The sequence below is a fragment of the Dromiciops gliroides genome, chromosome 3 (assembly GCF_019393635.1).
Source record: "Dromiciops gliroides isolate mDroGli1 chromosome 3, mDroGli1.pri, whole genome shotgun sequence".
Lineage (NCBI taxonomy): Eukaryota > Metazoa > Chordata > Mammalia > Microbiotheria > Microbiotheriidae > Dromiciops > Dromiciops gliroides.
This window is the reverse complement of record NC_057863.1, coordinates 568691988-568719341: the sequence shown is the minus strand read 5'-3', so window position 1 is coordinate 568719341 and position 27354 is coordinate 568691988. Positions and strand designations below refer to the sequence as shown.

General features: G+C 35.4%; 1 protein-coding gene across 1 annotated transcript in view; it reads right to left on the bottom strand.

Annotated features, from left to right (window-relative positions):
- RB1 (RB transcriptional corepressor 1) overlaps positions 1 to 27354 on the bottom strand; it is a 181828-nt gene that overhangs the window by 95479 nt on the left and 58995 nt on the right. Inside the window, exons 13-17 of the mRNA XM_043990557.1 lie at positions 26034 to 26150; positions 24884 to 24940; positions 22548 to 22579; positions 22394 to 22470; positions 17980 to 18176 (exon numbers count right to left, since the gene is read on the bottom strand). Of these exons, the coding sequence (XP_043846492.1) occupies positions 17980 to 18176; positions 22394 to 22470; positions 22548 to 22579; positions 24884 to 24940; positions 26034 to 26150 (480 nt within the window). The remainder of the gene's footprint in view (positions 1 to 17979; positions 18177 to 22393; positions 22471 to 22547; positions 22580 to 24883; positions 24941 to 26033; positions 26151 to 27354) is intronic.

Here is a 27354-nt window from a genome sequence, read left to right as displayed (position 1 = left end):
GTAAATAACATGAAATAAGTCTGCAAAAGTTGGTTGGAGCTAGATTGCAATATACTTTAATATCTAGGCTTAATAATTTGTATTTTATTCCTGATGTAACAAAAAGCCACTGAAAATTTTTCAGCAGGAGAGTGGCTATCAGACCTTAGAAAAAACATTTTGGGGACTGTGTGGAGAATGGATTGGAAAGATGTAACGATTGGAGTGATGCCACCTGCTGGAGAGTTACTGTAGGAAAGCTCCACCATGAGGAGAAGGCGTCTGAGGGCAAGCCATGTGGTCAGTTCCTTGGTGTCAGGAAGTTTCTTTGCTCATGGGTACTGTCTATCAAAGCTACCAGCCAATTAGCTTGGAGCTGTGTGAGGGTGTGGATGAGATGTTCCCAGTTTTATAGAAGGCTTCTGGGAGGAAGAAGGAAGTGTTAGGTCCTTTTTGTTCCTGACCTCACCATGGCAGGTCAGATGATGGAGTCTCTTAGAAATAGTTAGATTTTTACCTTTCTCTCTGACATTAGATCCTAATGCTCTTTAATAAATACTTAAAAATCTAAACTCTTTGCTAAAGCTTCTAACTCATTAGATATTTTAGACAGACTAGCTAGGTTTTTAGCCCCTTACAAAGAGAAGGGACTGGAAGGAGAAAGAAAACCAATTAGGATATGCAGTTCATGCATTTTTTTTATATTATCCTTAAATTTCAAACATATAAACACAATTTGAGTTACTATGCTTTTACCGTTTAGGGAGGGGATATATTTGTATATGTTAAGTTTATGTTATATGAATCCATTTAATACTAGAAACCTATGGACATTATTATTATTTTTTTTTAGTGAGGCAATTGGGGTTAAGTGACTTGCCCAGGGTCACACAGCTAGTTAAGTGTTAAGTGTCTGAGGCCGGATTTGAACTCAGGTACTCCTGACTCCAGGGCCGGTGCTCTATCCACTGCGCCACCTAGCTGCCCCACCTATGGACATTATTGTTGATTTCTCTTATTCCTAATCACCCCTAATTTCTAATCTCCCTCTTCTCCCCACCCCCAGATTTCTAGGTGTTCAAAGCCATGGCAGGCTATGGCTTGTAAACTGTACATCAACTCAAAGAGGGTCCTTGAATAATGAGGCTTACCTGTTGGAACATAGTAATGGGTAGACATGGCTAAATATATTGGAGCCAAATGGCAGACAAATATGATATGTACATACACACAACACACACGCAAAAAAAAATATGATATATATGATGTAAAATGGTTTATCTGAATGGATCCCAAAGGGAGAACTGGGAATGATCAGTGGAATTTAAAAATGAGCAGATTTAGGCTCTAGGGGAGGAAAAATTTTTGATAATCAGTGCTTTCCAAAAGTAAAATGAGCTGCCTTCAAAGCAGCGGCTTCCCCACCCTTAGAGGTCTTCTAGCAGGGAAGAATAACCATCTGTTGGACTGAATATGACAAGGGATGTTCTTCTCGATGAACTAGCTGTCTTTCCATTCTCATTGCAATGTAAGGAGAAATAGTGGATACGTCATTCCTCACTCTTTAGCTCTCTTCTATTCACATGGGAACCCAAACATCTAACCCTGTGCTGTTAGAGGAAATAAACAATGTTGGTTTTTGAAGACATTTTAACTTTATTAAATTCGCATTCCCACAAGCTAAATGTATGAAGAATGTAGCTACAGAATTTGGATTCTGATACTATGACTTTGGGCAAATCATTTAACTTCTCTTAGCTTCGTTGTCTGAAAGAATGAAGAGGGTAGACTAGATTTCTAACAGGCTTTCCAGATCTAAATCTTATGAACTTATGTAGGCTGTTGGTTTCTACCAACAATCTGTGTTGTTCTTACCACTCAGGAAACTGAGTGATAGATTATTTGAGTCAACTTAGACCCCTGCTTTTCCTCAAAACAAATCTCCTTCCATTTACTGTCTTCCCAGTAGCAATAGCAAGTTGCTCTTAGGGATGAAGTTGTTTATGCTCAATAGTTCAGGCTTAAAGTATAGAGTATTTTAGCTTAGACTTGATGAACTAGCCCTGACACAACTCCAATAAGCAAATGGTAAAAAGAAATAGTTGTCTCAACATTCTTATGCAAAAAGACTGTATGTCAATCAAGTATTATATTAGTCTCAAAAAGATCTGAGAAAAGTTAAGCCTAAAAAAAGAGTTTAAGTAAAATGAGACTCAACATAGGTGAATTAAAAGAGGAGAGACTGATCAATTATGCTATTTCGGCTCTAAGTTCTAGGATTCTACATTTCTAATTTTTAGGGTTACTACTCATGTTTATTAAAATATTTTAAAAATAAAAAAAAAATTTAAGTGATATGCATCACTGGATTCCCATACAGCTAATATATTATTGTAATTTTAAAATACTTAAGGATAGAAGCAATAGAAGCACTAAAGTTAGATGTTTACTGAAGTTAGTTAAAGAAAATGTGAATATTTGGATTATGTTATTAAAAATAGAAGAAAAGACTATGTTGAGTAAAAAGAGTTGGATTTTTAAATTTAATAAATCTTTTCAGAAATTTTACATCTACTTTTTTGCAGAGATTTGAAATTCTCAAACACTGATACTGCAATAAATAACTAATTACCACAATGAATGAGCTTAAGGTTTAGCTGTTACAGTACCTTAAAGAACAGGTAATTTTATAATGTCATAGTTCTAGGCTTAAATTTCATCATATTAAAATCCATATTTTCTATCTTATTCTATTATCTTTGGAGGTCAAGTAATGTCCTTCTAAAAGGGAGGAAAAGCATTATTTATTGGACTTTTGTTAGGTACATATTATGACAAAATGTAAAGGCAATCACTTCCTTTAAGAAACATACTGGGGGGGGGGGGCGCGCAACTAGATGGCACAGTGGATAAAGCACTGGCCCTGAGTTTAAATCCGGCCTCAGACACTTGACACTTACTAGCTGTGTGACCCTGGGCAAATCACTTAACCCTCATTGCCCCGCCGCCCCCCCCCCAAAAAAAAAGAAAGAAAAAAAGAAACATATTGTGAGTAAAAATGAAGTAACATGGTCAAAACACATTTCATATATGTATGTATATGCATACGCATATATGCACATATATGTATAATTTGTGAGATAAATACATGGCAACTGAAACAGAACTAAGTTTACATCTAAGTGTTACTATAAATTAATTCAGTTTACTAATTTGTTTTTAGTACCAATTCTTGCCTAGCATTGGAGGGTAGGTAAAAACAGTATATAACAGTGTCCTTTGCCCTCAAGTAAATGACAATATTGGGGTTTTTTGCTTTTTGGTGGGGCAATGAGGGTTAAGTGACTTGCCCAGGGTCACACAGCTAGTTAAGTGTCAAGTGTCTGAGGCTGGATTTGAACTCAGGTCCTCCTGAATCCAGGGCCAGTGCTTTATCCACTGTGCCACCTAGCTGCCCCCAAATTACAGTATTGTTAGGAGACAAGACTTTTATTAGGAGACAAGCATTTATTAAGTGTATATAGAAGACAATACAAGATAGTGCATGATAAAATGCTCAATTTCATGGTGTCTGTACCATATACTTGACTAAGTGCTACAGAAAGAAGGAAAGAATAATGTTGGTTGAAATTATAAAGGTTTCCTAGTGGAGGTTGAGAAGGACTTTGAAGAAACAGTATGTGGTTCTATCTAGAGTAGGAATTTAGTATATGTTTGTTATAAAAGATCCAAAATGACAATACTGTATCTATCAAAGTTAGGTATACTAAGGTTTCATTATCTCAAGGATGTAGAAAGATAACATCTAATGTTTTATGAAAGCATTAAAATTATAAAATGTATTTCTTCAGATTCAGAGAAAGATACTGTAGAGATATCTTGCCATGGTCACCCTGCTAATTCATGGCAAAACTGACACAAGAATGTAAGTATCCTGATTCTCAATATCTAGACAAGTCCTCTCAATTTACCATTATTTTATGTATTATTTATATGCTTTCAAAAACTCAATATAATATTTCCTTTATAAGACTGGTAATTATTTAAACAATGTGAGGCATTTTATTACAAAGAGTGCTTAAGCATGTAAACACACTAAGTATGGCTAAGTCATTGTCTCCCAAGTCACTTGCTCTCTTGAGACCTTGACTTTTTTGACTTCTTTTTAAAGTTAAAAATTGACACTTTCGTGTAAAGTATGTGAGGTTAATGAAACACCAGGGCACAAACACACAACAGACATCCTTTTCGGAGCCAGAGGCTTTTCTCCCCTTTGTGTTCATTTCCTGTCAGGTCTGATATTTCAAAAGAACACTGAAGAAGTTCAGATTTTTGTTTACAAGTTAGGCAGTAAGAAACCTAAAGAATTTTAACTTGGTTACTAAAATTGGAAAATTGTTCCATAAATCTTGTCATTTAAAACATGAGCTACTTTTAGCCTACTCTTTCCTCATATAAGTGTATAGTAAACTGAAGTCAAAGCATTGCAAGATCCAGACAAGTAAGTTAGCTACATGCTGGAGAGACATACGTGGGAAGAGCAAATAGAAGACACAATTTCATATACTGGACTAGAATCCATAGAATGCATAATAAGTATTTATATGCCTATGTATCAGAAACATAAACAAGAAAGAAAATATAGAGCTGAGTTAATTGTTGGGAGCTTCTGGATAAGAATATTAAAGAATAAACATATTTCTCTGGGTATAATTAGTCAAGTTCAACATCCTTTCTCAACTACAAAATAGTACAGTGCCATTTCCACTTCCTCATGTAGCACTTTGGACAATACAGTCCAAATGTGGTAGATATGCTTTCTTTGATGGAGAGAAGAATTTATTAAAGAAACCTTAACTTTTCTATTTTCCTTCTATTTTTTATCTTCAGTTTTTCCTTGGAAACACTTGGGAAAGTCTGGCTTAACTGTCTCTTGCCAAACTTTCTCACCACTGCTAGTGCCTTCCCTCAGAGCTACTCTGTATATATCTTCTATATACAAAATCATTTGTATGTTTTCTCTCCCATTAAAATGTAAGCTCCTAGAGGGCAAGGGCTGTGTATGCCTTTTTTATACCCCTAGAACTTACTAGGTATTTGATGCTTAATAAATACTTGTTCACTGACAGAACTTATGGCCTTTTCTCAATCCTTATCCTTCCCCACCCATGTGTAGCATTTGACACTGTTAATTACTTTCTCTCTCCTCATGGATATTCTCTCCTCTTCAGTTTTCTTTGGACTGCTTTCTCTTAGTACTCCTATCTGTCTAATCATACTCTTGATGGATCATTATCCATAGCCTGCCACCTAAGTGTAGGTTGGATGGCTTTGTCCAAGGTTAGTTGTTTTCCCTATGAGATATTTAATATTTTCATTTATTTTTTCAGTGTTTTGACTTGGTTTTTTATTTCTTGATGTCTCAAGAAGTCATTAGCTTACATCTGGCCAGTTCCAATTTTTAAGTAGTTATTTTCTTCAGTAAGGTTTTGTACTTCTTTTACCAAGCTGTTAATTCTCTTTTCAAAACTTTGTTCAACTATCATCTTTATGTATATGACTCACAGGTTAATAAATCTAGCCCTATCTCTTGCTCCACCAATTGCCTATTTCCAACTCCATGTCCTATAAGTATTTCAAACTCAACATGTCCAAAACAGAATTCATTATCTTTTGTCTACAAATCCATCCCTCTTTCTGAAATTCCCTTTCTCTGTTGAGAATATCACCAACCTTTTAGTCACCTTGGTTCAAAACCTGAAGTTCTCCTTGATTCCTTGCTCTCCTTGGCCCACATATACAAGCAGTTGCCAAGCTTTGTCAATTGTACCTCCACAACATCTCATTGCCATCCTTTTCTCTCTACTCTTATAAACACCACTGTAGTTCAGGCCCTTATTACCTCTCACCTGTACTATTACAATAGTCTTATTCTGCTTCAAGCTTCTCCTGTTTCCAGTGTCAACTGTGGCTCTTCAATTCTTTCTGTCTACTTTCCATATTTTCTCCTTGACCTGTGAGCTCTTGATTTTGGCTACAATATTCACAGGAATTTTCATTTTGGAATTTCTTTTAGTAAGTAACCAGTGGATTCTTTTGATTTCTGCTTTGCCCTTCTGTTCTATATCTGGGCAGTTTTCCTTTGTAACTGGTGATAAGCCTACCTATATGGGCTTCTAAGATTATATTAATTAGGTCTGTTCTAAAAGACTTTCCAACATAACAGGATTTTCAAGTATTTACTGTCTATCTTCATACTTTTGAAAATGCCAGTTCACTTCTATGACAATAAGAGGCATCTGAGCAGGATTTTGTGAATTTCCCTTTTAGTATATATACATAAGTAGGTGTTCTCTTCAGGGTAATTATCCTAACATCTTCTGTGTTTCTATATGAACCTGAGACTATACAAAGGGTATATGATTTTCCTTAGCATGGGAAACTGCCTCAAAAGAGATAACATCTCATTTATAACTATAAATTATAAGGAGTTTCCTGAGGCACCAAGAAGTGAAGGGCCTTGTCCTACATTATGTTGTTGTTCAAAGACACATGTAATAAACATTATGTATGTATATAAAATGCCTATAACTTAAGTGGTTAATGTCTATTTTAAAATTTTTAATTTCTTATTGATAGTCTTTTGTTTTTATGTTACCTTAAACCTTAACTTCTAATTAATTTCTTTTCCTCTAATCCCCATTGAAGGATCCATCCCTTATTACAAAGAACATGTTTTACAAGCAGTTCAATAAAACTAACCAAAACATTAATCTAATCTAACTACAGAGGCAATATTACAAACACACTTCAGCAAAGGCCCCCTACTTCTGCAAAGAAAGGAAAAAAATAGGCAGAGTGAGAAGCCTTTTTTCCTAACTTCCCCGATAACATAGAAAACACCAAATTCTGATCAGAAAAACCAAGAAGTCACAGTGAGTCATGTTTTCAGCTCTTGGCAAATCAGAGTGCACAAAGTGGTCTGCAGACACTGGAGTTGGGGTTGGCCAGGAATGTAGCATAGTGACAGCTGGGATAGCTAGAGAGAGTATATGAACATCCTGAGATAGAACACCAGGACATGAAGAGATCAAGGGCCCTGGAACAGGTACCATCTAGCAACTGCTTGCAAATTACCCAGTTCTGGGTCACAGATCCAGGACTGCAAGGAGGCTCAAGACTAAGGGTGGGGCCTTAGCTGAGTACTAAGCACAAAACAAATGCCAGAAACTGAGCTGTGCAGCTCTGAGCATGGGAGCAGAGCAGTGACTGAGTTCTAACTTTTAGCCCAGCACATAAGCCTTGTAACGACTGGAATGATGCCACCTGCTGGAGACTTACTGTAGGAAAGCTCCACTATGAGGAGAAGGCCTCTGAGGGCAAGGCCATGAGGCTTTTCTTTGGCATCAGGAAGTGATGTTTGCTCAAACAGTAAGTCTCCAGCAGGTGGCGTCATTCCAATCGTTACAGCCTACAATGAAAAAAACCAGGGCAGGAGTCCATGACCAAAGGGGAGTCAATAGTTCAATTTGCTCTGAACCTGCTAAGAATCCAACACTAAAATAAAATCTAAAGTCAAGGAGTAAGCTAGAGGAATGAGCAAATGAAAAAAGGAACTAATCATGAAGACTTGTGGTGATAGGAGAGCTCAAGACACAAACACAGAAGACAATGATCTGAAAACATGTAGAAGCAAAGCCTCAAAGAAAAAATGCAGATTAAACACAAGCCCAACAAGAATTCACAGAAAAGCTAAAAGAAAGGAATAAAAAAACCCAAAATTATTTTTTTTAAAGTGACAAAGAAAAAATAGAAAAGGAAATGGCAGGTATGCAGCAAAGTTATGAAGAGAATTGACAGGTTGGTAAAAATAGGTATAAAACCTTACTGAAGAAAATAACTCCTTAAAAATTAGAATTGGCCAAATGAAAACCAAGGACTTGGAGACATAAAGGAATAATAAAACCAAGTCAATAGATGGAAAAAAGGGGATAGCTAGGTGGCGTAGTGGATAAAGCACTGGCCCTGGATTCAGGAGGACCTGAGTTCAAATCTGGCCTCAGACACTCGACACTTACTGGCTGTGTGACCCTGGGCAAGTCATTTAACCCTGCCCAGCAAAAAACATTGCCCAGCAAAAAAACAAAACAAAAACAAAAGATAAAAAAAAAAAGAAGAAGAAAATATGAAATATCTCACAGAAAAAACAAATGTCCTAGAAAATACACTGAGAAGAGGAAAATTAAGACTCATTGTAGTACCTGAAAGCTATGAACAACAACAAAAAAAGAGCCTAGATATCATTTTCAAGAAATTATAAAGTAAAAATTGTCAGATGTCTTAGAACTGAAGAGCAAAGTAGAAATCAAAAGAATCCACTGGTCACCTCCTAAAAGAAACTCCAAAATGAAAACTCTGGTGAATACTACAGCCAAAATCAAGAGCTCATAGGTCAAGGAGAAAATATTGAAAACAGTCAGAAAGAAAGGGTTCAAGAACCATGGAGCTATAGTTGGGAACACACAAGATTTTGGGAAAATTACCTCACATAAATGGAATGCACAAGGAAGAGTTTCTATTTTTCATGAAGCAATATGGTGGGGTTTGGGGGAGGGAGGAGTAGGCAATATTTTAACCTTTCTCTTATTTAAAGTGGTTCAAGGAGGGATGAATACACACACACACACACACACACACACACACACACACACACACACACACACACACACACACACACACACCTAGGTTTATCTAACAGGAAAGTAGGAGGGAAAAGGATTAAAGGAAAATAGGAAGCAGGGGATAAAAAAATAAGGAGGGTTAATTAAGGGAGGCAGAGTTAGAGGCAAAATGGGTTCTTAAAGAGAAGAGAGGGTAAAAAAAAGAAAAAGATAAATATAAGAGAGTAGGATGGAGGGAAAATACACAGCTAACAACCATAGCTGTAAATGTGAATGGACTCACCCATAAAAAAGAAGAGGATAGCAGAATGGATTAGAACCCAGAATCCAGTAAGATGTTGTTTTCAAGAAACATACTTGAAACAGAAAGATACACAAAGAATTAAAATATGGGGATTGGAGTAGAATCTATTATGCTTCAGCGGAAGTAAAAAAAAAAAAAAAAAGGCAGGGGTAGTGATGCTGATCTCAGGCAAAGCAAAAGCAAAAATAGACCTAATTTAAAAAGCTGAAAAGAGAAATTTTATTGTACTAAAAGGTAACATAGACAATGAATTAAATCAACACTATATATATGTGTGTGTGTGTGTGTGTGTGCGTGTGTGTGTGTGTACCAAATAGTATAGCATCCAAATTCTTCAAGAAAAAGTTGAATGAGTTATAGGAAGAAATAGTAAAACTATAATTGTGAGGGACCTCAGTTTACCCCCTCTCAGGCCTAGATACATCTAACTATAAAATAAACCAAAAAAGAGTTAGAAAATGAATAGAATTTTAGAAAATTTATACGTGACAGACCTCTAAAGAATAATGAATGGGAAGACAAAGAAGTATGCCTACTTCTCAGGTGTGCATGACACCCTCACAAAAACTGACCATGTATTAGGGCATAAAAGCCTCACAAACAATACAGAAAAGCAGAAATATTAAATACTTTTTTCTGACTAAAATACAATAAAAATTATGTTCAATAAAAGGCCTTTGAACAAAAATGAACTGTAAATTAAATAATTTAATCTGAAAGAATAGATGGATCAAAGAAAAAAATCACAAAGGCAATGATTTTAATAAAAATAATGCCAACAGTGAGAAAACATACCAAAATCTGTAAGATGCAATAAAAACCATATGTAGGAGAAATTTATATTTCTGAATCCTTACATCAATAAAAGAGAGAAAGAACAGATCAACAAATGGGGTATTGAACTATAAAAACAAGAAAACACATTTTTAAACCCCACTTAAACTCTTAGAAATCCTAAAAAATCAAAGGAGATTAATAAACTGAAAGTTAAAAAAACCCCACTACTGAACTAATACAAAAAACTAGGAACTGTTTTTAATCAATAAAATAGATAAGTTATCGGCTAACTTGACACTTAAAGAAGAAAAACAAATTACCAGTATAAAAAATGAAAAAAATGAAGATGAAAAGGATTAGAAGCTATTTTGCCCAACTATATGCCAAAACAACTAGCAATCTAAATGAAATGGGTGAATATTTACAAAAATATAAACTGACCAAATTAACAGCACAGAAAACTGAATACTAAACTAACTGTGAATCAGAAAAGGATATTGAAGAAGCTATAAATGAACTTCCTAAGGGGAAAAAAAAAATCAGGACAAGGTGGATTTAAAGTGAATTCTACCAAATATTTAAATAAGAATTCCAATGTTATTTCAATTGAAAAAACTGGTAAGGAAAGAGTTTTACTTAATTGCTTAAAAATATCTAATACCTTGTTAACAAAATCAGAGAGAGCCAAAACAAAAAAAAATCTGTAGAACTATTTATCTAGTGAATATCAATGTAAAAATGTTCAGTAAAATATAGCAAGAAAATTACAGCACATAGATCATACACCAGGCTGGATTTGTATCAGGAAAACATGGCTGCTTCAATTTTAGGAAAACTATAAACATAATTCACCATAATGACAAAAAAAAATTATATGGTTATCTTAATAGATACAGAAAAAGCTTTTGAAAAAAATGCATCAACCATTCCTTTTAAAAAACCCTAGAAAGCACAGGAATAAATAGAACTTTCTTTAAATTGATGAGTAGCATCAATGTAAAAGCAAGAGAAAGCATTATCTGTAATGGGGATAAAGTAGAAACCTTTCTAATTAAGTTGGAGATAAAGGATCTCCATTATCACCATTACTATTTAATATTGGATTAGAAATGCTAGCTAGAGAAATAAGACAAGAAAAAGGAATAAAAAGAATAAGCATAAGTATAAACATTAAAGAAACAAAACTATCACTTTTTGCAAATAATATGATGGTTTACTTAGAGATCCCCAAAGAGTCAACTGAAACAATTAACAAGTTTAGCAAAGTTGCAATATGTAAAATAAATTCAAACAAATCACCAGCATTTCTGTATCTCACTAACAAAATCCAGCAGGAAGAAGTAGAAAGATAAAAGCAATTTAAAATAACTACAGACAGAGATGAGCAGAACCAGAAGAACATTGTACACAGTATCATCAACATTAAGTGTTGATCTACTGTGATGGACTATATTCTTCTCACCAATGCAATGGCACAGAAGAGTTCCAGGGAACTTGTGATGAAAGAGGATCTACAAATCCAAGGAAAAAAAAAAAAGAACTGCAGAGTATAGATGCTGAATGAACCATACTATTTCTTTTGTTTTTGATGCTGTTGTTTTTTTTTCTATTTTGAGGTTTTTCATCACTGCTCTGATTTTTTCTCTTATAGCATGACTAATGCAGAAATATGTTTAATGTTATTATGTGTGTATATATATATATAACCTATATCAGATTGTCTAGGGGAGGGGGGAGGGAGGGAGAAAAATCTGAAATTGTAAAGCTTGTATAAACAAAAGTTGAGAACTATCTTTACATGTAATGGAAAAAAAATAAAATACTTTATTAATTAAAAAAAATAACTACAGACATAAAAAGTACTTCAGAGTCTATCTGCCAAGATACACACAGGAACTATAAACACAACTACAAAACACTCTTTACATAAATAAAAGGCAATTCTAAATAACTGGAGAAATATTAATTGCTCATGGGTAGGCTAAGCCAATATAATAATAATAATGACAATACTACCAAATTAATTTACTTATTTGGTGCCATACCAACCAAACTACCAAAGAATTAATATACAGAGCTTTTAAAAAATAACAAAATTCATCTAGAGGAAGAAGTAGTCAAGAATATCAAAGGAACTGATGAAAAAAATGAAAAAGAAGAGGACCTCACAGTACCAGATATGAAACTATTCTATAAAGCTGTGATCGTCAAAGCAATTGGGTACTGGGTAAGATCAGTGGACTGGATTAGGTACAAAATATACAGAAGCAAATAAGCACAGTCAGTACCTAATATCTGATAAACAAAAATCCCAACTGTTGGGGCAAAAACTCACTATTGTGAGAAATAATGATTAAAAATAGATTTCTTGAGGGAACCCAGAAATTAGTTTAGTTGTTCTCCCCCCATTACCCCAGAAAGTTCAGCCACTGCCTGGGATGGGCCGAGGTGAATAAAAGAAATGGAGATTGATTTTTTTGCTTAGCTAAGGGAAGAAGCACATCTAGATGTTGGAATTTGCCCTTTTGTATACTCTTTAGACCACCCTCAAGTCACGTCAATCAATGGAACTGAATGGTGCTATAACCAATTAGTTTAGATCAATGTATGGTCACCTGCCTCTATCCAGAGAGGATAAAAACCTTGACCACAAGAGGTTTGCTCTCTCTCTCTCTCTTGGCTTCCTGGACCCACTCTCTTGGTTTGGAATGCAGTCTCTTAGTCCATGTAGGTAGGTAGGCCTGAAGGCCCAAGACTATAAGAAGTTAGGGAGACACACAGTCAATACTTTACTAATATATAATATTCATTAATAATAAATGCTTAGGGGCAGCTAGGTGGCACAGTGGATAGAGCACCGGCCCTGGAGTCAGGAGTACCTGAGTTCAAATCCAGCCTTAGACACTTAACACTTAACTAGCTGCGTGATCCTGGGCAAGTCACTTAACCCTCATTGCCTCACTAAAAAAATTAAAATTAAAATTAAATTTTTTAAAAATAATAATAATAAATGCTTACTGCCAAAACAGGTACAATATCCATTTAATATATAAGTAGCAATAATTTTAGAAAACACAGTTTAGCACAATAATTTAAAAAACATTATCTGTCAAAAACTGTTGGGAAAATTGGAAAGTAGTCTGGGAGAAACTAGGCATAGACCAAATCTCACCCCATTTTCCAAGATAAGCTCAAAATGGGTTCATGAATTAGACATAAAGAGTAATAAAAGTTAATTAGTGGAACACAGAAGAAATTATCTGTCATATCTCTGGAGAGAAGAAGAGTTCATGGCAAAGCAAGAGATGGATGATAGGAAATAAAATGGATTAAACATGATTACATAAAATTAAAATGTTTTACACAAACAAAACCAGCACAGCTAAAATTACAAGAAAAGCAGGAAACTGAGGAAAAACCTTTGTAGCAAGTTTTTCCGATAAAGGTCTCGTTTCTAAAATACAAAAAGAACAGAGACAGATTTACAAGAATACGAGTCACTTCCCAATTGATAAATAAAGGATATGAATAGACAATTTTCAGAGGAAGAAATCCTAGTTATCAATAGACATATGAAAAAATACTCCAAATCACTAATGATTAGAGAAATGCAAAGTAAAACAACTCTCAGGTACCACTTCACACTCATCAGATTCACTAAGACAAAAACAACAAAAAAAGAAAAATGCTAGAGTGGGGTGTGGGAAAATAGGTAAACTAATATACTGTTGGTAGAACTGTGTCTAATGCTTTTGGAAATCAATTTAAAACCATGCCCAAAAAGCTATTAAACTGCATATCCTTGGGTCCAGGGATACTGCTATTGGGTCTGTACTCCCAAAGAGATCAAAGAAAGCAAAAAGGACCCATATGTAAAAAAATATTTTTAGCAACTCTTTTTATGGTGGCAAAAAACTGGAAATTGAAGGGATGCACATCAATTGTAAAATGGCTAGACAAGTTATAGTATATAAATGTGATGAAATATTATTGTGCTATAAGAAATGAAGAGGATGGTTTCAAAAAAACCTGGGAAGACTTGCATGAATTGATGCAAAGTGAAGTGATCAGAGCCAGGAGAAAAATATATACACCAACAGCAATACTGTAATGATGAATTGTGAAAGACTTTGTAACTGATCAACACAACATCCAACCACAATTCTATGATTCATGATGAAATATGGTATCTACCTCTAGACAAAAAATTAATCAACAGCAGATTTAAGGATATTTTCTACTATTTCTTGCTTTATTAGGGGGTGGGGTGGGGGTGGACATGGTTAATGCAGAAATTTGTTTTGCCCTGGAAAGGCTTACATGAACTGATGCAAAGTGAAATGTACTGTATACAAAATAACAGCAATATTGTAAGATGAACTGCTATGAATGACGTAGCTATTTTCAGCAATACAATGATCCAAGACAACTCTGAATGACTTATGAAAAATGCAATCCATCTACAGAGAAAGAACTGATGGTATCTAAATACAGATTGAAGCATAATTTTTTAGTTCCTTTTTCTAAAGTTTTTTTGCGGGGGCCTGTTTTCTTTCACAACCTGACTAATGTGAAAATGTTTTGCATGACTACACATGTATAACTTAGATTGAATTGCTTGAGTTCTTAAGGAGGGGTAGGAAGAGAATTTGGAACACAAAGTTTTGGGTTTTTTTTTTTTGCAGGCAATGGGGGTTAAGTGACTTGCCCAGGGTCACACAGCTAGTAAGTGTCAAGGGTCTGAGGCCGGATTTGAACTCAGGTACTCCTGAATTCAGGGCCAGTGCTTTAACCACTGCGCCATCTAGCTGCCCCCAGAACGCAAAGTTCTAAAAATCGATGTTAAAATTTGTTTTTACGTGGAATTTGGGAAAATTAAAATTCTAAATAAAAAAAAATTTTAAACAAGAAATTTGTTTTGCATAACTACACATATTTTCAATGGTTTTTGTTTTTCTTGCCTTTTTTAAAAAAATACTTTATTCTTTTATTTTTTTTGGTGAGGCAATTGGGGTTAAGTGACTTGCCTAAGGTCACACAGCTAGTAAGTGTTAAGTGTCTGAGGCCGCATTTGAACTCAGGTCCTCCTGACTTCAGGGCCGGTGCTCTATCCACTGCGCCAGCTAGCTGCCCCTTTTCTTGACTTCTTAATGGGTGGAAAAGGGGAATAAGGAAAAAGAATATGGAACTGGAAATAAAATTCAATAAAAAAAGAAGGGAGGGAAACACATTTTTCCATCCTTTCTTTGAGAACAAGGTTGATAATCATAACTACATAGCACTTGGCTCTTTTCTGTTCTATTTATATTGTTCCAGTCAATATATGTTATGTTATTACTAGTTCTGCTTACTTTACTCTAGCATCAATTCATACAAGTCTTTCAGTGTTTCTCTGAAATCTTCATGTTCATCATTTCCCTATGGAGCAATAATATTCAATTACATTCATGTACAATAATTCATTGAGGCATTCCCCAATTGATGGGTATATACTTTGTTTTCAGGTTTATGATACCACCAAAAATAAAATGCTGCTATAAATACTTTGTTTTATATGGAATCTTTGTTTCTCTTTTCTTTACTTCGTTGGCACATAAGCCTAGCAATGACAAAGAAGTCAATGAAGTAGACATTTTAGTCACCTTCTTAGCATAATTCCAAATTTGTTCCCAGAATGGTCAGACCAATTCATATACTCACCAATGGTGTATTAATCTTTCCACAGCCCCTCTAACACTGACCATTCTCATACTTTGTCATCTTTGCCAATCTGCTGGGTGTGAATGTGAAACATCAGAGCCATTCTGGTCTTCTTTTAGGGCAGCTAGATGATATAGTGGATAGAGTGCCCAAGCCTATAGTCAGGAAGACCTGAGTTCAAATCCAGCCTCAGACACTTACTAGCTGTGTGCCCCTGGACAAATCGCCTATTTGCCTCAGTTTCCTAATCTGTAAAATGAGCTGAAGAATGAAAGGGCAAACCACTCCAGTATCTTTGCCAAGAAAAGCCCAAATGGGTTTTAATGAAATGACAGAATAACAAAAACAACAAACCTGCATTTCCCAAGTTATTAGTGATTTAGAGCAGTCTTTCCTTCATTGACATTAGTTTACAACTCTTTTTTTGAGAACTGTTCATATTTTTTGACAATGGATCTAATAGAAAATGACAGTCTTACATACTGGTGTTAATATAGTTTCCCATATATCTTGAAGATATCAGTCCTATATCAAAGATATATAAAGCAAAGGTTTTCATCCTCAATTGCTTGTTTCCTATTTTTGTCCTAATGATTGTCCTTTTTGCCCTGTGATTGATTTTATCTGTGCAAAAGTACTTCAATTACACATAATGAACATACTCCATTTAATACTTTTCCTTTATCTCTAGTATGGTTAAGAACTCTTCTCTCCAAACCACAGAGCAAAAGTTCATTCTTAATGGGCAAACAGGAAATGTCTTTATAATTTCTTCAGAAGAAAATAATGATGGACAAACATTCAAAGAGCAACTCAGGTATCTGGTACAGAAACAGGACAGAGAGGTTTTTTTAGGGCAATATATACTGAAGAGAAGATAGTATCGGGTAGCTATAAAAATTGAACTTGTCTAGGTGTAGTAATGCAATGTTACTCAAAAGACAGAGTCATTTAATATAGTTAAGGGAGAGAAGCCTAATTTCAAGAAGTGATAACACTATTAGACTAAAGGGATTCTGAGCTGGATATAGTTGGATTTGGGGACTGAACAGGAACATTGAGACAAAGGAAATTCAGTAAGATGTATGCTCTAGGTTGCACAGATGTTAACTCTGTGCCCCCTTTAAGGATTAAGAAGTGGTAAATATAGTATTTAGAGAGTTGGCCTTGGAGTCAAAAAGACCTGGGTTCAATCCTGCCTCTAACATATACTGGTTGTGTTACCTGGGGACTAGTCACAATCTCTCAAGGCTCAAGCTCTCTCTCTAAGACTATAAGTTTTAGAGAAGATGCTGACCTGCAACTGGTACAAAGTTTCCTCAACCAAGAATTCCTTTTATCAATGAAATTACAGGTTCATTTCCTATTTCATAAAGTCTGTACTTAAATTCTCATTACTAGTAATTTGTTTTTGTATTTTATTAATAAAACTAGTTTGAAGATGTTATCAGGATAATTAAATAGGAAGGAGTATAGAGCCAATAAAAAGAGTACCACTGCTTATAAGGCAATAGCCAAAGGAAAGAGTTCCAAATCAGGAAACTTACTGTAGTGTCATAGTCATTTGAAGTCAAAGCTGAGCACAGCATCCCAAGGATATACTCCTTTACCACTGACTTTGTTTTTCCACTGATTTTTCCCTTCCTCACATCTTACAAAGATTTTTCTTTCTTTTTCCCAGGCAACAAAAATTAAAGATATAAACGTGCTATGTGAAATATGTGGTTTGTTCTCTTAAGAAGCTTTTAAGTTAGTTAAACACAAAGATTTTTTTAACCATCTTCAACATTAGAGTAACATGCAATCAACCAACTTCCAAAAGAATTTCTACCAAATTCTCTATCTTATAAGACAGTCATATGTAAAAAGGTTGCCAGTGTGTGCCAGTGTGCTTTCTGAGTACTAGACAAAGCTCTTTTATAAACAGTTGGAATTTGAATCTGAAAATTTATGCCATTTTGCTGAAAATTTAAGAATAATTCTTTTAAATTTCAAAATAAAGTATTGTAAGAAATATATCCTAGGGGCAGCTAGGTGGCGCAGTGGATAAAGCACCAGCCCTGGATTCAGGAGTACCTAAGTTCAAATCCGGCCTCAGACACTTAACACTTACTAGCTGTGTGACCCTGGGCAAGTCACTTAACCCCCATTGCCCCGCAAAAAAAAAAAAGAAAAAAAAGAAATATATCCTTTATTACAAATCAGATATGGTCTTATTATATAATCAAACATACCTGAACACTTTAAATTTTTCTTTTTTGAGTCAGTGTGACATACTGTAGGACCTGTGCTGAATGCTAATACACAAAAACATATTTTCTTAAACCAACATGCCCTCAGAAGCACAAGTATGAAGCAATTCACTGTATTTCTCTAAGATCTATTATAATCCCAGATTATATGCTGAATTCATACTCATCAAGGAAATGCAGATTTATTCCTATGGTAAAGTGTATTAAAGTGTCTTGGTTGTATTCAGTTTCACTCATATGTGTTCATGCATTTAAAAATCTTTAACTATTTAAACTCAGTACTTACTGATTGCCATGCTAGTGATTCCATGATCCGATGTTCACAACGTTCTAAATGTTTTATCATTTCCCTTGTCAAACTGGCTTCTGCCTTAATAAAGCTTTCAATCACTTTGTAAAAATCAAATGCTTTTAAATCAAGTACATTCAGAATCCATGGAAAAGACAAATCTGTTCCGGAATCATGACTCTGGTATGTACTCCCTAAAAGTAAAAGAAGAAACCAGAATTATGTGTGCAGTTAAGTACTAAATCTTAAACTCAAGGTCTTGTCTACATTAGATTAAGGCATCTATTTATTGCCCTAGGAAATCAAGTAGCAAATTTTTATTAAAATGAAAATGTGAACTTTAGGAGTCCAGAGTTAGTATTAAGATAAAAAAATTTTGAAGAATCACTGAAACTTATGTATAGGTCCTAAAGTTATTTTTGGCAACGTTACCTAAACAATCCAATTCATTCATTAACAATGGTTCGGGCAGCTAGATGGTGCAGTGGATAGAGCACCGGCCCTGGAGTCAGGAGTACCTGAGTTCAAATCCAGCCTCAGACACTTAACACTTACTAGCTGTGTGACCCTGGGCAAGTCACTTAACCCCAATTGCCTCACTAAAAACAAAACAAAACAAACAAACAAAAAAAAACAATGGTTCAGGGAAGCTAGGTGGTGCTGTAGATGAAGCACCAGTCCTGGATTCAGGAGGACCTGAGTTCAAATCTGGGCTTCAGATACTTGATACTTACTAGCTGTGTGACCTTGGGCAAGTCAATTAACCCTCACTGCCCTGCCTCCCAAAAAAAACAAAAAACAAAAACAATGGTTCATTCAAAAATCTTTATAAATATCTGCTATATATAAGACATTATGCTAGTAATTAGGGAAGATTAGACATGTATGTGATTATTATGAAAACCAGAATAAAGTTCAGAAGAAAAGTACAATAAGATGTTAGGAGAACTAGAAAAGATCACTTCTAGCAACAAGAGATTTAAGGAAGACTTTGAAAAACAGGTGTCATTTGAACTGGACAGGATTTTAAAAAGCAGAGATGGAAGAAGGTCAATCCAGGCATAGAGAATAATGTGAAAAAAGACACAAATGTAGGAAAACATGGTCAAGGAATAATAAAGTAGTTCAGGCTGCCTGGAACTATATGAGGGAAAGCAAAATGAGATAAGGCTGGTTGGATCATGTAAAACTAAAATTTTTATTCAGCAAAACTGTCAAACCAATTCAATAAGCATTTGTTGGATACCTACAATATGCCAGGCACTGTGCTATGTAGTGGGAAGAGAAAGACACAGTCTCTGCCTTCAGGGGACTTACAGGGGAGTAATAACATGCACAAAGCTAAACGTATACAAAATATATATGGTATAAATATAGTTATAGAATCATAGATTTTAGGAGTAATTTAGTCTAATGCTCTGATTTTACAAATGAGAAAACAATCAACTCTAAAGATTATAAACTATAAAACCATTATTGATCTATATTAGCAGAAGTAGGTTAATAATAATAATTGTAGCTAACATTTATTGAGCCCTTTAAGGTTTGCAACACATTTTACACATGTTATCTCAGTCCTCACAACAGTTCTAGGAGGTAAGTGCTGTTATTATCTCTATTTTACAGATAAGAAACTGAGACAGAGGTGAAGTAATTTGTCTAGGGTCATAGCATCTAAAGGAGTATTTGAACTCAAGTCTTCCTGACTCCAAGACCAGCATTCTCTGCTACCTGACTATCTAAGGTTCATACCCTGGAGGTCACTGTATCAATGAAATAAAATGTTTGAACAACAACAACAAAAAAAGCAACTTGGGGAATGGAAAGGAGGGGAGAAGAAGCAAGTTGGTCAGTCATGTGGTCATGTGCTTTAGGAAGATGAACTGAACAACCGTGTGGATGGAGTGGAGAGGAGAGCCTAGATGCAGAGGAACTAATAAAAAGATAATTTTAACAGCCCAGGAAAGAGGTGAAGATAGCCTAACCTGGGTTAGTTGTGTTGTAGGTGGAGGGAAAAAAGCTGACAGATTTAAGAGATGCTGTGGAAATATAATTAATAATAATGCTTGACAACTGATTGGAAAGGAGAGAATGGAAGAAGGGTGACAGTATAGAACCAAGGATAGCTCTGAGGTTATTAATATTTAATATTATAATGGAAAAGGTAAAAGGAAGAATATTATTGCTTTCATTAAAAAGAGAAGAATTTGGAAGGGGAAGGATGCATGATGGAGAGGGGAGAATGTGGGGAAGGAAGAAAGGAGGAGGAAGGGTATGGAAAAGTTCTATTTTAAATAGACTGAGACATTTAGGTAGAGGGGTCTAGCAGGCAGTTGGTGAAGAAGCACTGGCACTCAGAAGAGAAATGAGAGCAAGATATATAGATTTGGGAATCAGATGCATAGAGATAACTGAACTCTTAAGAGTTGATACCACAAAAAATGAAAGTGTGGAAATAAAATAGGGTTTGAGACAGAGTCCTAAGGTACACCCTCAAAAAGGAAGATGTAGAAAAATGAATGATGAACCTGCAAAAGAGACTGAGAAGGAACAGTCAAGCTGGTAAAAAAAAAAAAGAACAGAGAGAAAATAGTGCTATGAAAACCCAAGAAAGAGTGTAAAAATAGGGGTGCTTAACTTGGGAGTCTATAAACTATTTTTTATATTTTTATAATCATATTTCAATATAATCAGCTTCATTTGTAATCTCATCTACTTTAATGCGTTTAAAAACATCATTTTGAGAAAGGGAATACTCTTCAGTATACCACCAAAAGGGTATATGACCAAAAAAAAAAAAAAAAGATTTAAAAACCCTGATCTAAAAAGAGGGAGCTATCAACAGTATCAAAAGCTGAAAGAAATCAAGAAAGACAAAGAATGAAGAGCAGTCTTGGATATGCATGAGTGAAATATTTTGGAAAGCAATTATAATTTTTTTGATGATAGTGAGAGAAAACACTATATTTGGACTCTTCTCAGAGCCCTAAAGGCAGAGAGTGAGTCTGGTTTCAGGCCAACAGCTTTATGGTCCCCAAACCTCCCAGCAGGGGGTTGCTTTGCCCACGAGGCTTCGAACTAAGGCTCCTGGGCCTTAGGCCTGATAAGGGCCTGAAGAAGACCCTGGGTTTTGTGGGAGTTAGGCTGGCCTGGGAGTTCACCTTGCAGCGCCCAAGGTGATCCCTACATGACTCAGAGCTTAAGCCCTGACTTGAGTTTTGTTTTGAAAAGTTATGTTTACACAATCACTGTTTAGTGGGGAATGGAGACATTCTTACTCCAGCATAGGATTGGGGCCTAAGGCCTCAATCTGATTGGAGCAATCTGATGGGTCAAACCCCAAGACAGGTTTTCTTTCTTGAAGAGTTAACAGTATTGTTCTGAAAGGGGTTGGGGGGGAGGTCAACATTCTTGCCCAGAATAGGTTAAGGCCTGGTATTGTGGTTTGTAAAATCTGATTGGTCAACTGGTACCACCTGAAGGGTTCTTAGGCTGTTACTGTTATTCTGTATAAATGGCAACTGTAATAACTGTAATAACTGAAATGTAAATGAGGGGTATCAAAAGGCCTTAATGTGATTGGTTAGAGGGGACCCCTTAAGGGGTATAAATAAATAGAGGTGAGGGACCTCACTTCAGTGTACTTTCTGCCACATTCAGAAGAGTGCCCATCTTCGTGAAGATGATTAAAGCCTTCATTCACCAACTGCTGCCTGCTTGGGATTTTTGAACAGTGACCTGCTAGCAACACTAGGGCTGCCAACATTTGAGGTGCTGACACTCAAGCTGCCAACACTAGAGTTGCCAACACTAGAGCTGTGCAACACAAAGAGCAGTTAGCAGTGTTTCTAAAAATAGTGAAGAATTTTGATTCTTACAACATGATAGGTTTGCTCCTTTCTCATACTGAAACTGCACAGTGCTTCCAAAACAAACAGATTGGCCTGACTTTGGCTTTAAGTCTTTACATTGTCAGAGGTCTTTCAAGGAGTTCAGTTCAACAGGTACCATTTCTTTCTTTCTTTCTTTCTTTCCCCCTCTCCCCTCTCCAGCAATGAGGGTTAAGTGACTTGCCCAGAGCTACACAGCTAGTAAGTGTCAAGTGTCTGAGACAGGATTTGAACTCAGGTCCTCCTGAATCTAGTGCCGGTGCTCTATCCACTGCGCCACCTAGTGGCCCAACAGGTACCATTTCATAAATTCAGTATGGCTAGCCTTAGGAGCTCAAGGTATATTTAAATAATCATGACTGTTAATCTCTTAAATAAATTTTCCGTTCAGGTGTTATTCACAAGTATAGACCTGATTTAAAATCTTAACCTGTTAATAAGAACCAGCAACAAAAAGTAGATCACAGTCTCTTATAAATTCTGAATCTAATAAAAACAGTTTAATTTCCATTTAGACTTACTACCATATGTGGCCATTACAACCTCAACAGCACAAGCCAACAGAGATGTATGGAAGATGTTATCATTCAGAAGTTTGCTGGAAAAAAGTGATAAAAACATTACTTTTTGTTTAACAAAAAAAGGAAAGTTTTTACTAAAGTTAAGAAAATTCACCTGAAGTTTTGAATAGATAAACGTTCTTCTTCCTAAAATAAAAAACAAAACAACGTAAATTAGAACTTTTTCCATTATAATATTAAATAGTATTCAATTTCAAAAAATATTTATTAATCTCCTATGAGTAAGGTGTTTTGCTAGAGACAGGGAGATACAAAGATGAAATAAGATACACTTCTTGGCCTGAATTTAAAATCAAATTAGACAAGTACAAAAATAACTGTTGCAAGAGATTGTGATAGGCTAAAAAGGGGTTCCACACAAAGTGCTATATGAATTTTGAAGAGGAAATAATCACTTCTAGCTGAGTGAACTGAGGTAGGTGACAACTGAGTTGAGGGTCAACGGAAGGGATATCACAAGGCAGAGATGAAGGGCAGGCAGGGAAGGAGAGTAATTGGAAAGAACAGGACAAGAATGGGGGATAGTAAATAGTACAATCTGGCTATGTATATAGAATGTATGACATACAGACTGTATGATAAGGAGTAGAGTTCAAAAAGTTTGAACATTTAGATGGGGTCCAAAAAGCTATGTGCTTTAAAAACCAGGATTCAGTCCTTATACTCTATTTAGTAAGCAACAGTAAGGCAGTAAATGCTTTTGGCCAAAAAAGTCGGATCATTAGAGCAGTGCAAAAAAAAAAAAAAAAAAGAAGTTATTGTTGTGGTCAGGAGGCTATTATAAAGAGACTGAAAGCGTGAACTAAGGTGTATGAAGTAAGAGTGAAAAGAGATGAATTAAAGAAATATCTCAATAGGATAAGAGAATGGTTGAATGGGGTGAAGGAAAGAGAAGAGTTAAAAGTTATCTTCAAGTCTTTGAACCTGGGTGACAGTTACAACAGTGATGTCATTAAGAGAAACAGAGAAGCCAAGGGTGAGACAGCTTTTGCAGGAAAACGAATGAGTTTACTTTTAGAAATATGTTTAAGTTATTAGACAGATTTCTACAAAGATATATTTGGCAGCCACTGAAATTTACCAAATATGAGAGAAAAAACCCAGAAATTTCAGCTTTTGCCTCATCCCTTTGGAAGGACTGAGTCTCAGATCTATGCAATTTAGTTCAGGTAGTGAGTGTTGTCAAATCTTTGCATGTCATAGTGGATCAATCCATGTATAGACGCAACCATGGGCAAGGAGAGCACCAACAACATCAGGGTTACAGTGATTGATTGTATGCCCAGGAGGGTAACAGGATGACCTCGCAATTGTTAAGTTGACAAATAGCTCCCTTGGTACCTCCTCAGCATGAGTCATCAACTTTTCTCTTCTTCCCTTGGCCCTTAATCAATGGTCTCTTCACCTGACAGCACTTTATCTTTCTTTGGAGGACAAATATTACCTTGTTTTTCAGAGTCCAGCTTCCACCTCTTTAGGAACTTCGTATCTTTAACCAGGTTCAAGTGGTAGTTCTCCCCTTTCCCTTCTAATACATTCCTCTACAACATCAAAGAGGTGACAGTCCTGCTCTAAATCTTTAGATTTCTTTTTCTCTTTACACTGAAGCCCTTGTATTTTGTTTTTTTCTTTTTTGGGGGGTGGTGGTGGTAGTGGTGGTGGTTGTTGTTTTACCCATATTTGCCTTTTAAGGAACACTATATTCTTCTTGGTGAGCTAAAAAGTAGAGGTGTTCTTCAAGTCCCATTTATTTTCTCTTAGAGGAAGGAGATAAAGCTAGTGCTTTTATTATTGATAAGTTATTAGATTGTCAAAAATATAATTCTAATGCATTCTAATCATTACAAAACGTTTTCCTTTTCTCCAAGCTTTCCAAAAGTAAGATATTCAAACCTCTGTTGTTCTTGTTGAATTTAACTAAATTCTTGCAAATAACTCTTAAAGAGAACTCCTTTCTCACATTTTCACTCTAACAGTTGGTGGGAGCAGAACAGTGATGGTAGGCTAGGAGGATAGATTAAAAAACCAAATATCATAGTATTAGTGAAAAATAGATTCAGAAAAAGTAAGTGATATGGAAAGGCAAATGTTTAAAGAGGGGAACTTCAGAGTTCATAATCTTGAAAGTGGAACAATCTTACATGTTGAGGTAAAAGCTGTGACTACCTTTTGAGTCTCTGAGGTGAAAGAAAGATGGAGGTTATGGAAGCTAAATAGTTCAGGGAATATATGGACAGAATCTTAAAAGAGGTAAGAATAATGAAATCTCTAAGAACAAGGGCAGAAATAAAGAGAAAAAAGCAGATATGAAAGTCTTTGAAAAAGAATGGAGAGTAGAGTGGAGGCAGATAGATTACATACAGTGATTAGGGGAGAATGATAAGATCAGATAGCACGTATATCAATTTTAATATATTAGTTTTCACTTACTGATTTAAGCATAGATTCCATAACTCTGTAGTATAATCGCACTCCAAGTTTGTATCGCTTAAAAAAAACCAGACACAAACACAAAAAAATTATAAGATACCACTTCTTTCGAAAAAAACACAGAAAAGCACAGAGATCTTGAGATACACTGATGACCACTTACAGAAACAGAGATGCCAATGGGTCATGAAAGATAAAAGTAGAAAAACTAAAGAATAACAAAGTGTTCTTTATATGCAAAAATGAAGTTTCTAATCCACCATTAGTAGGGTATATTTTATTGTGTTGTCACTAGCAATAGCAGATTTATACTGATAGTTTTCTGTTTTCTTACCCAATCCACCAGATAAAAAAGGTGGCTAGGATAAAGAATGTAGGCTTTGGCCTTGAAACAGATTAGGGTTTACCAGCACATATAAGGTTTGAACCTGGGTTTGGGTTTTTTCCCTCATTAATACCATAATGTAACCAAATGAAATAGTTAAGTGGCCAAATTTATTTTGAGATAGAAAAACACACAGTATATCCCATTATTCCAAAAAGTAAACATACACTATGCATTTCTACCTCAGAGGATTTGCAATTATTATTTTGTAAAATCAGTGACAGAAAAAAAAATGTAATGAGACCTCAAAACTCTGAAGTTGTGGCCTCTTATGTATATACTGTACTTCATACTTTCCAAAAGACTTTGGAGTACAAGTGTCTTGTCCCATTACAACAACCCTGAATAACTGTCACCCTCATTTACTAAAGGAGGAAAATGAATCTCAGTGCTGTTAAATGATATACCCAGAGTCACAAAATTAATTAATGTTGAAGCCATACCTAGAACCCCAATTTCCTGATTCCTAGCCTACCTATTGAACTATGATATTGGCACAAAACCAAAATAGAGAAATGAGTTAAGTGGATTCCAACTGTCTGATTTTCTTATTAATGTCCCAAAGTAAAGCATTTAGTTAGCTGAGATCAGGAGAGAAGGATAACTGGGAGTAGCTTTAAATTACACACTCTTTTGAAAAAGAACAATGGTGGAATAAACTTTACTTGGTGGTGTAATTAATCAAAATGCATTTAGTAAACACCTATGGTGAGAGCCAGGCACTCTATTAGGTGAAAAGGACAAAAAGACAAATTGGATTGTTACCTGTGACCCAATTTCTGCACATCCCTGTCCAACAGCTTCAGCAAATTTCTCTCTAAAGAGGCGTCCAATATTCTCTACTCTTTTTAGGATACTTTCCTTAGGATTGACTGTGCAGTTCTTTAAAGAAAAACAGAAGGACAAAACAATATCCCCAATTTGTTTGTGTTTACTGAATATGAAGAAGCTATTTCAGAAAAACTATGTAATTTTTCCAAGTAGGTACATAGAGTAAATTTAAATAATATAATGACTGGGAAGATTGAATATTCAAAGAAAGTAGTATCTGATTAATTTATAATCAATCCAAAAGGATTTGGGACACATAAACTTTTAACTGAATTACACTTTAATCTACAAAACATAAATGAAAGAACTGATGGTATCTGAAAACAGACTGAAACACATTTTTTTTTGACAATTCCTTAATCTGAAGTTTTGTTTTTATCTGTTTCCACTCACAACCTAGATAAGGTAGAACTGTTTGCCATGACTACTCATGTATAATTTATGTTGAATTGTTTGAGTTCTTAGGGTGGGGGTCGGAGGGGAGGGAGGAAGAGAAGTTGGAACACAAAGTTTAAAAAAAAAATTGATGCCAAAATTTGCTTTTACATGTAATTTGGAAAATAAAAGTCTAAAATTTAAAAAAAATTTTAAAACATAAATTAAATTCAAATTAATTATCTTAGTAAGGTTTCCCAATATAGAATTTTGTCAGCTCTATGGGTAAAGTCAGTCAGTCAAGAAGCATTAAGTTCCTACTATGTGCTAGGCAATTTCTAAGTACTAGGGATACAAAGAAAAGGAACAGAAAGTTTCTGCCCATAAGGAAGTTGTACAACATGCAAAACAGCTATGTTCAAAAAAAGTTCTATACAGGATAAATAGGAAATAATCAACAGAGGGAAGGCATTAGGATTAAGAGGGACTGGGAAAGGCTTCCTGAACAAGATGAGATTTTGAGTGGAACTTAAAGAAGCCAGAGAAGCCAGGAGGTAGAGATGAGGGAGAGCATTCCAAGCATGGGGGACAGCCTGTGAAAAGGTCCTGTGGCCAGAGATGGAGTGTTTTCTTATTTGAAAAACAGCAAGGAGGCTGCTATCACTGGATCAATAAGTAAATTGGGGGAGTATAAGAAGATTAGAATGAAAGGGGATTATGAATTATGAGGGAGTTAGGTTACAAAGGGAGAGGACTATATCTTTTCCTGAATGCTGCATAAGGTAGGTACTTAATATTAAATGAATGTATGAATCATCTAAAACCATTTAATCATCTGTCAAGAAGCACGAAATGGGCAAGAGGATCACAACATTTATGA